This window comes from Toxotes jaculatrix, chromosome 1 (genome assembly GCF_017976425.1).
Source record: "Toxotes jaculatrix isolate fToxJac2 chromosome 1, fToxJac2.pri, whole genome shotgun sequence".
NCBI classification, from domain to species: Eukaryota; Metazoa; Chordata; class Actinopteri; family Toxotidae; genus Toxotes; species Toxotes jaculatrix.
The window spans coordinates 12,963,643-12,973,430 of NC_054394.1; the positions used below are offsets into that span (position 1 = coordinate 12,963,643).

The 9,788-nt window shown below is 41.3% G+C and overlaps 1 protein-coding gene across 1 annotated transcript; it reads right to left on the reverse strand.

Moving 5' to 3' along the window:
• Positions 1 to 5,217: 5,217 nt before the first annotated feature.
• Positions 5,218 to 5,958, reverse strand: LOC121184045 (regulator of G-protein signaling 9-binding protein). Its single transcript, XM_041041410.1, has one exon. The coding sequence runs from the start codon at positions 5,956 to 5,958 to the stop codon at positions 5,218 to 5,220; it is 741 nt and encodes a 246-aa protein (XP_040897344.1).
• Between the last annotated feature and the right edge of the window lie 3,830 nt (positions 5,959 to 9,788).

Consider the following 9,788-nt stretch of genomic DNA (forward strand, 5'->3'; position numbering starts at 1 on the left):
ACCTGATATCATTGACCCACAAGTGAGCAACCATGTGTTCGGTCAGTCTCCCCTGTTTACCAATTCAACCATCACTATTAGTACATTCACTGTGAGACAACAGTCCTGAGTATGAGCTGTACTCACCTGAGTATAACCATCGCAGCATCAGGAAGTTTCAATGTGGCAGTAAATGCTCTAAAAGAGCATTAAAAAAGAGCAGAAAATTTCATGATGAGCACCCGATAGAAAATCCTACCTCCTTGTCAATCTCTGCCCCTCCCACACTTGCATACTCATATTTTACACAGGATTTCTGCTCTTAGATTTTGCCCATATATTCATTTCTGGCTTGGTTCACCTAGAATTTTAGTGTAAGCTGCCAGATTTTGTTTGATTAAAGAATTTTAAATATGAAAGTTAAATCTGTCTTTGTTGTGTATTGTGTCAAAGTTGTTGTGAGGGCTCCCAAAATTTCTCCCCCACCCCCACATCTATACTAAAAAGAAAATAACTACATAACCATTTTTATTTTGACCAAATTCAGCTTGTATCCATAGAAACAGGCTGACTACCAAATATATCAAAGGGATTTAGAGACAACACCTGCAGCTAATAGGTGATGTGTGTGTGTGTGTGTGTTATGGTGGTCCCTCTCAACAGGAGTGCATATGTCAGTGGTGGAGGCTCTACAGGGCTTTTACCCTCTCTCCTTTGGGTGTCTTCCTTGCTCACAGCAGCGTCCATGGCAAATTAATGACTCATAAGAAATAATCTCTGTCAAATGGGTTGTACCCTGTGTCTGCCATTTATAAATCAATTTATTATTAAACGCATCAGTTTATTCATTATTAATTTGATCTTTTCACTATAGCTGTCTCAAACTGCTTTAAGGTGATTTGTGCTACATCTTCGTCTGATGGTCTGTGATTTACATGAGAAAACACATAGTGAACGAACAGATCGGGCAAAATTATGGATCTGAAAGGTGCCTGATAAATTTTCAGATCTGATTTCACAAAGCATGCTAGTAACTGATGCAATATCTATGCACCGTCACACTGATCACTGTAGATCAATAGTGCTCATAAGATCTGATTGTTTTTTTCAGTATCTTGGCTTCTGTCTGCTTCCGGTTGGTAGAATGCACTGATAAATCGTCTGTGTTGATCTTAAGTGTTAAACTCTAAATTTCTTGTCACTACAGATGTTATGCTAATTCAAGGGCTGCTGAGATGAGCAAAATTAGCGGGAAGAAGCTGAATCAGAAAAAGGTGTATGGACAGCTATTTAAAATAATAATTCCTTCAGATACAATAGGGCTCTCGCACATTATATGCTCGGGCCCTAAAAAAGACAAATACAGAGTAGAGATTGAATCTTTTGATTCTGGACGTGTCTGCACCATAAAAAAAAACACCATACCCTTAAGTCACTCTGACGTTGTTGAAGCATTTTCTCCTAAAATGATGAGGCACACTTACTTTGACACATTTTATCTGTTAGCATGAGAAAACATACTGAGGTTATGTCCTCTGTCTGCTGTCCACACACCACATCTCCTTCTGCCTCAGAGTGCTGTGTGTGCGCGCGTGTGTGTGTGTGTGGGATGGTGGTGTCAGAAAGCGGGTGAGTTGAAATAACACTGCTCAATCTTCTGTGCTGTTTGCGGTGGAGAGTCCGCTGAGGGTTTCTATGGCAACCCACAGCCTTGGAAACCCACTATCTTCGTCCAGATGAGGTGATGATGCAGCGGTCTGTCTCTGCCAAGTGTGTTGCTCGCCCCTCAGTGAACCAGTCTGCTTAGTTTTTTTTGTTTCCAAGCGACAGAGTGAAGCTAATAAATGACTGTAACACATAAGCTCAAATAAAACGCCTCCAAACAACTGTAGAGAAAAGAAGATTTACTCACCTGTAAAGGGTAAATTTTTATACCTAATGAAGCACATACTCTAAAACTTTAATGCTGTGGCTATTTTGAGAAGCAGCTTGCATAACAGAGATTGCAACAAAATCATTTCAGCATGCCCAGTCTGCATGTTGCATTGAAATAGTATTTTTGCTTGAGCAACCGTGGGGGACAAATTTTAAAAGCGCAGTGTTTCAGGAGGCTTTATCTCATCCACTATTTCTGTCTCCTCCCTTTCTTCCCCATGTTTAATTAATCACCTTGATATTTTTGTATCTTTGGATGACAATGTAAGTCTGTTGTGAATTTCAAGAGGTTCCTGACTCACTGTTAACAGAGTTTAGTGCCTCTGTGAAATGACAACAAGGACAAACAAGATGTCAGAAAGCCTACTGCAAATCGGGTGTGAGAGCGTAGCATGCCACTGATTTTCCTGCATCAAAAGTCCTGCCAAAAAAAATCCTCTCGGCTCTGCAGCCTCAGCGCTTTTAAAAGTCGAGTTATCTTATTACGGTGCTCTATTAATGTTTTTCCACAAGTTTCAAACCACAAGAGGTTGAGAAGAGACAGACAGACAGGAAGGAGAGATAAAGCACAGTGGAAAAACAGAAGAAGGCATTTAAGTAGTCTGCTGAATAAACATTTAATGTCCCAAGTGACTGCTATCTTAATCTGCAATTTGAATATTTTATACTTGCCAGATTTTTTATATATCCAAAAATTTTTATTTTGTTGCAGTGAATCCATTACTCCCACAAGGCATCAGGCCTCTGCTTTCTAGAAGGGTAGCTGTAATTAAATTTGATCCTGTGAGATTTCCACATACTTCCATGGCCGGCAACTAAGACTGAACATTCTTTAAATGCCAGGGGTCTATTTACCGAATAACCTCCTCAAGAATGGGGTTGGTGATCATTAGAGTCAGTTTACAGCTCATTTGATGTGTAGCTATTGAGCTGCAAGCGATTACAACAGACTCTTCATTAGAAGTCACAGTAATTAATAAAGTAATAATTTAAAAAAAAAATGTAATTTGTAAAATGATGATGATGAGTTGCTGATGTGTTCCAGCAACTGTGCTGCAGATCATTAGAGATATGGGTTTACTTCTCCTGAGGTCCCTCTGTTTAGCTGCCCTAACAGAGGAGACACAGAATCCTTACAGACTCTGCATAAGAACATCCCAGCACTGATAATTAAAAAACTACTGACAAAAGTATTGATTTACGGCCTATATCTTTCATATACAACTTGTTGTCAATTAGCCTTTTAAATCAACCCCTATCATATAATAGTTTTATTCATTTAACTGTGGATTAATTATCTCAATTTCATTTTGGAAAACTCAAATACAATCTATTTTGTGACCTGTAAGACTCACAAAGAAATTTGTTTCAAATGAGTAATTTTTATCATTATCATTATTATTATTATCATGTGCATGTGAGCTTTACTGTCCACTTGAAGTCAGTCTAAAACGAAATGTATTTATCTACCCACTGAAAGTGCATCTTGATTTTAGACAAACATTTTCATTAATTTCATTTTCAAGGAAACCGTGATCACCCATTGCACAAGATTTGTTCAGTTAAATACCAAAGGCAGTCTCTCTCATCTCTTCACATTTACATTTATGTGAGCTGTCAGCCAGTCTTTGGTCTTTGAGAGCATCTGATGGGGATTTCTCACTAGAAATTGTTTTTGAGTTGGCCCCCGGACTGATCTGTATTAGTTGTTCTGGACCCCTCTGAGTTAATGCGTGGTAAAGGATAACTACACCTCACCCTTACCCAACAGCCATGTAGGGTAGAGGCTTTGGCTTTGACAGCCAAGAGCCTTCAGTTTACCTATGGACCATTCCAGAAATACCTTCAAAGACTCTTACAACTAAAACCATTAGGGAGTTAAAGAACCTATGTTAGCCTCCCTTCCATTTTAAATCGAACGCTATTTTGACCCTAGGGTGGTTACGTCTAAGATTATAATCCCCTACTTAAAATACCTCTATGCACATCTGATATATATGGCTCTAGCTTTGCAGTCTTTACAAACTGGGCTAAAACCATAAGCTTTAACTCAAAACAAATATTCCAAAGCCTCACACACAATAGAAAAAGCCTTTCAATTCTCGCATGGTGATTATTTGTGTAAAATAAAAACTGCTTCAGCATTGTCCTGTATAGCACCTGCAGAACTATTTCTTCAAACTACAAGCACATTCTCGAGTGTGTTTCAAAATTTTATTATAATAAATATACTTGATTGTATGTACATTATCTGACACAGCAATAGACTGTATGTACAAACCCTCTATTCATATGCTGCAATGTATACATTCAACACTGTTTGCAAGAAAAACCCTGTAAAGGAACATGAACAGGCTTACAGTGAATGGGTGCATGATTAAAAGACTGTGGATGTCTCTTGTAGGTCCCAAGGCCCTCATGTAGCACATATGTGATTAGATGCAATGAAGTAAGATGCAGGCCTACTACAATCTGGCTATAAAGATTTTGTGGTGTATTAAAACTGTGCTAACAGGAGTGTAGAAGAAGTGCAGATCTGTTCACATCCAACCTGTGTGATGTGAAGAGCAAAGGTTAACTGTAACACTGGTTCTATTAGTTTTAACATGACCTCTAATTCTCTGACTTGATGGTGATCCCCCCGGCTCCTTCCAACACATCTGACGTTGCTGGATTGAAATCATAAATTTAAAGCATCAATCAGCAGAACATCGAGGGGAATACTTAACAGTAGGCTACATTTACGCTTGAGCTTTTCCACTAATCCACTTGGATTACGTGTTGTTTGTATCATCCTGATGGCCAGACACTGTCACGTAATTTTATGTCTTTTTTCTTTCCCCACCTCCTCCAAAAAAAAAAACAAACAAACAAAAAAAAACCCCCAAAAAACCCCACCACCCCTTGGCCCCTTAAAATACTTTTTGTTTTGTGAGTGTGTGTGTGTGTGTGTGTGTGTGTGTGTGTGTGTGTGTGTGTGTGTGTGTGTGTGTGTGTGTGTGTGTGCGTGTGCGTGTGTGTGTATCGTCCATTCTCAGTCTCTCCCAGTGACACACACTGGCTATGTTGTTCTAGCCTACATTTTATCTAGTGCAACTCCTCAACTCCACCGAATACATTCACAAACCCGAAAAAGATTAATAACTTGTCCATGATTTTCCAGCCCCTCAAACTCACGAAAACAAAACAAAACAAAAAAAAAAAAAGCTCGTTCTCTCTCATGTGGAGCTGCTGGCTCTTACCCACGGTGACTCTTCCGTGGGGCAGCTTCGCAGGGATGTCCATCAGCCTGGGCGCTGCAGTTCAGGACATGTTGACGACCAAATATCCTAGAACTACAGCGACAGTAACGATGACAAAGAATCCAACCACGGCGCAGATCGACGCAAAACCAGCATCCCTGTTGCCTCCACTTTCTTCTTCTTTCGGCTCCTCTTCGCAGATGGAGATGACACCCACGGAGGAATTTCCCACGCTCATGTTGGACTTGAGTTCCGCTCCTGCCTCCTGCTTCGCCTCGACGGCCCACGGCGCCACCTGCACCTTCATCTCCATTTCCTCCATCATCTGGCTCACCTGGGTGATCTCGGACTGCAGGTCCCTGAGGTCCGCCGTGTCGATGTTGCTGTCCGCCTCGTACTTCATGTTCTGCACGCTCATAGCCCGGGACGCCACGCCGGTGGTGCTCCCGGTCATCCCGGTCTGGATGAGGTGTCTCGTCGGCACCTTGAGGGGGAAATCCTGTCCTATCTCCAGGGACCTTTTCATGTCCACCTCCAGGAGCTCCATACTGCTCGAGAAAAGCACCCATAGGCGCTCGTACTCGGCCCGGTCCTCTTTGCTGATGGTCTTGTCTTTGAGCAGAGAGGTCAGTTTAGTCCTGTTGGCCACAGCCAGCTCCTGGGCCTTTTTGCGGGTCCTCTTCAGCTCCTCCCGCAGGTTCTGCGAGTCCGAGGTGCTTCCCAGGGCGATGACCAAATGCCTGTAGCAGGCGGTCACTTTGTTCAAAGCGTCCAGCATTGTTTTGCACTCCTCTTTCCCCATGACTGGTTAGAAAAAATAACCAGAATCCTCGTTAAAATTATGAAATAATAAACAAAAGAGGCTTGAGGAGAAACGGCGAGCGGTTAGTAACGATGCTTCAGACGTTGTCCTTAGTTCAGTTTCCACGGGAGCACATCCCGAGCCCTACAAATCCCCTCAACGCACTAGTCAGAGCAAATTCCTCTCTATCCATGCTGCTTCCTGTCTGCAAGCAGGCACAGAGAGCGGCTTAGAAATTAATGCGTCCGTAAATGGCTTTAGGCTTCGTTTGCGCTTCAGCACTCGAGATCAAACGGCGCCGGAGCACCTCTCCTGCAGGACGGATGCGAATGGATGTGAAGCAATCCAACCTTCTGCTTTTCTTTTTCTTTTTTTCTTAGGAGATTGCAATTCAGATTCAGCTACAGGTGTCAAAACATCGGCCCAAGTGCTGTCTGTGTGGTGAAAAAGGTGCCTCTCTCTCGCCAGCAGCAGCTTAAAATAACTCCGTAAATGTTGAAAGATGCTGGGCGGCTGGGAAAATGGAGATCTTCATTCAGAGTTAAAAAAGAAGAAGGGAAAAAATGACTCAGAACGTCCAATAACTGAGAGCCAAAGCAGCCATTGTGTTTTTAGTTTAGGGTTACTGTATCTCTATGGGGAGCTGTCCACTTCAGCACCCAATTGATGATGTTTAAATACCAGTAAGCGCCTTCTGTGTGGTCACATGTGCACACAAAACATTCAGCGACAGGCGGAGAGGCAGGCAGGGAAACAAAAGCAACTCCCCATCCCATTGGTTTGTTCGCGCAGTGAACGCGTCTTGTCATTGGCTACTCGGTCCCCAATGTGGGCGGGGTCGCGATGCCTATCAGCGGTGATGTCAAATCACAGAGCCCCTAACCTTTCTACCGCTATCTGCCATTTGTCATCACAATCTCTTCCATGTGTTGACAGCGGAAGCAAGTGAAGCAATGGCCGAAGATCTTAACTAGGCTGATGTGATTTTGAGATTCAGGTCTGCAGAAGCAACTGCTGTCAGTGCTCAGCTGTCAGTGCAGTGTGGGATTTACCCTTTTATTTACTTGATTTTATTTGTAGTGTAGAAAATGGACAATAACAGCAATAACAGTGTAAAACGTTTGTATTTGTGGCTAATCACATATTAATTTCTCTTTAGGCTTTTTAATCTCCGTTTTTTTTTTTTACATAGTTGCACACCTTGCAGCCAATTCAACACACACGTGGCCTGCACACAGTTTACAGCCAGGGAGCAGGGAGGATGCCAGTTGTTGCACACAGTATTGGTTGGATAATGTGTTGTTTACCTAGTTGACTCCTGCTGTGTTGAGAGGTGAGAGGCAGATAGGGCTGTGTGGTGTTTGCCTCGTTTGCTCTTTTTGCATTATTGAAGCTGATGGGGCCTAATGATCCAGCTACTGCAGTGTAAAGCTAATGGACTGAAGTGCAGAGGATGCCTGAGGAACTGGGTGGAGAGGTTCATTGTTTGTTTTTGCCTTAAATGGCATCTGCTCTGACATTCAGTTTTTTTTTATTATTCCATTTATTCCTAGTTTGAAAAAAAAAAAACAGTTTCACTCACTCACTGAAACGTCATGTATATCCCTCAGTTGTGTGCATCATTACCTATGGGTTAACATCTACTGCAACTCCCCATTTCACAAGGTGAGTGTAATCTTACTATATGTGTCTCTGCTCCACTTGTACTGTAAACACCATATATTTGAACTGCAGGCAATGATTACAGTGATGTCTGACTAGTGACAAATATCTGAGTCACATGTTTTGTTAAGATCTTGGCAAATGGATCTTCTTTCCTTTAAAGAGGTTTCCATGGCAACCTCTCACCTCTTGGCAAGCACTCTTCAGTTATTTCTCCACAAGGTATTCAATTACTGATGGTGCAGAAAATTATCAGCAGTCATTTTCATCATCTTTCGTGTTGTAGTTTCACAGCTAAGCTGTTCACAGACAAATTCATGAGAGACAGTTGGATTAATTGCAAGAACATTGTGAATGGTTCGATGTGACCTGAGGGCTTTTAGCTAATTTCTTGTTTGTTTCATAGTGTAGATGATTCTGTTTTGAAATCAGCTGATGTTAATTTTATGGGTCAAGCCAAACTTAAAAGAAAATAAATAAATAAATCAAAAAATAATTGAATCATCAATTTATTTACGATCTTTGCATGTTACGTAGTGTGATGTATTTTGTCATAAAAAATTAAAATGTGGAAAATCAGTCAAAGTGCGTGAGACAAACAAGATCCAAGGCCTGGTGACAAGAAACTTTGGAATTCGTGTCTTTTCAATCTCGACTTTATCACCTTTACGTGGAAGTGCTGACAGTGTAAAGGCAGAATTGCAGGATTACACAATAAAATTGGCTGCGGTGCCTGTCCGCATTCCTATAATAAGACTGCTAATAAGCTGGTCTGTTAGATTCAAGTGTTAGGATGAGGCACACATGCTGTGTACTGATTGCTCTGAGAGTGAACACATCATGGAAAACTCAATGTGATTCCTGTGCAAGAGGCTCTGTGGTTCGCTGTTACACAGTGGAGAAAAACAAGAGAGGGAGGACTTCCAGATGTTATTATTCTAAGAAAATGTCATTAGTTTTTGAGAAAAAAAAAGAGGTGCTGCTAGGTGTTGGTTCGTTATCCAAATTGAGGGTTATATTGGGCTGTTTAAATAAAATTGACTTGACCTGGCTATGTGTAATACAAAATTAGGGTAGAAGTTTGCCCAACCATCAGTGGGCAGGTTAAGTCAGTCATGTGAGAGGTATGGTACGGTAAATTGAATGTGGGAGTCCTTGGATGGCAGACTGTGTTGACATGATATCATGTCAACACATGATATGGGAGGAGATCACATTTTAAAGTGTGGAGCCCCGAGCTCACTGAGCAGAGCTGATTATTAACCTTCAACCCTGTGGACACATATTGTGTCAAAACATTTTTTTTTTCATAAAATGTAACCTAGCTTATAGTTTATGATACCAAACACTGTCCTGGAATAAGAATATAGCTTGGCTGAGGGAAATCATGATACGACCAAGAGCTTGGAATTAAAACAAAAGAGGAGCAAAAACATCCCCAGATTCAAGAAGTTAAGATGAAGAGGAAACTAAAGGAGAGGAAAAATAACTTAGTATGGGGTGGGGTCGACAACTGATGCTATGAAATGATCTACAAAGGCTATAATCCAGATTAACAGGTTCCTAAAGGTCCTGGGATTAGCAATATAATGCCCACTAATGTATCTTTTAATGGAGGTGGTCATCTCTCTCTCAGGCATTTTCATCGTATGGAATCAATGGTTTTAGGCATGAAATAGAACACGCTGGAACTCACTGCATTTCATCAGATAACAGTCCAAAGGCTGAACAGACATAAAGATGTTTTCCCTCAAAGTGCAATAATGCCCCAAGCAAACACATTAGAAAACCCTTGAATAACCACTGCCAGCCCTGTTGATAATCCCAGTGAAAAGCTCCTGCACTGACTCCACTTTCCTCTAACGTTCATGTATGCTTTCAAGATAATACCCACACTAAGTTTTGTGTTGTTGCAATCACCAAGATGTTCTGCTAGTAATAAACGTCTGTATGGAAATATATCGGTTTTACAATATTCAGTAAAAAGACACATAGGATTTCTTTCACCTGTAACACAATCTCCATTGACCACCACTGGAGAAAGAGTACATATTGGACATACTGAGCACAGTGTAGAGGAGAAAATTCCTGTTTGCTCTGATGTTGCATACTGGTGTTGATATCATCACATTGAGCATCATACTGGTTCACAGATAATTTAACAAGAC

Bases quoted from the DNA above. Each gene is read 5' to 3' on its own strand.
- LOC121184045 (XM_041041410.1), bottom strand. From the start codon at position 5,958: ATGGGGAAAGAGGAGTGCAAAACAATGCTGGACGCTTTGAACAAAGTG.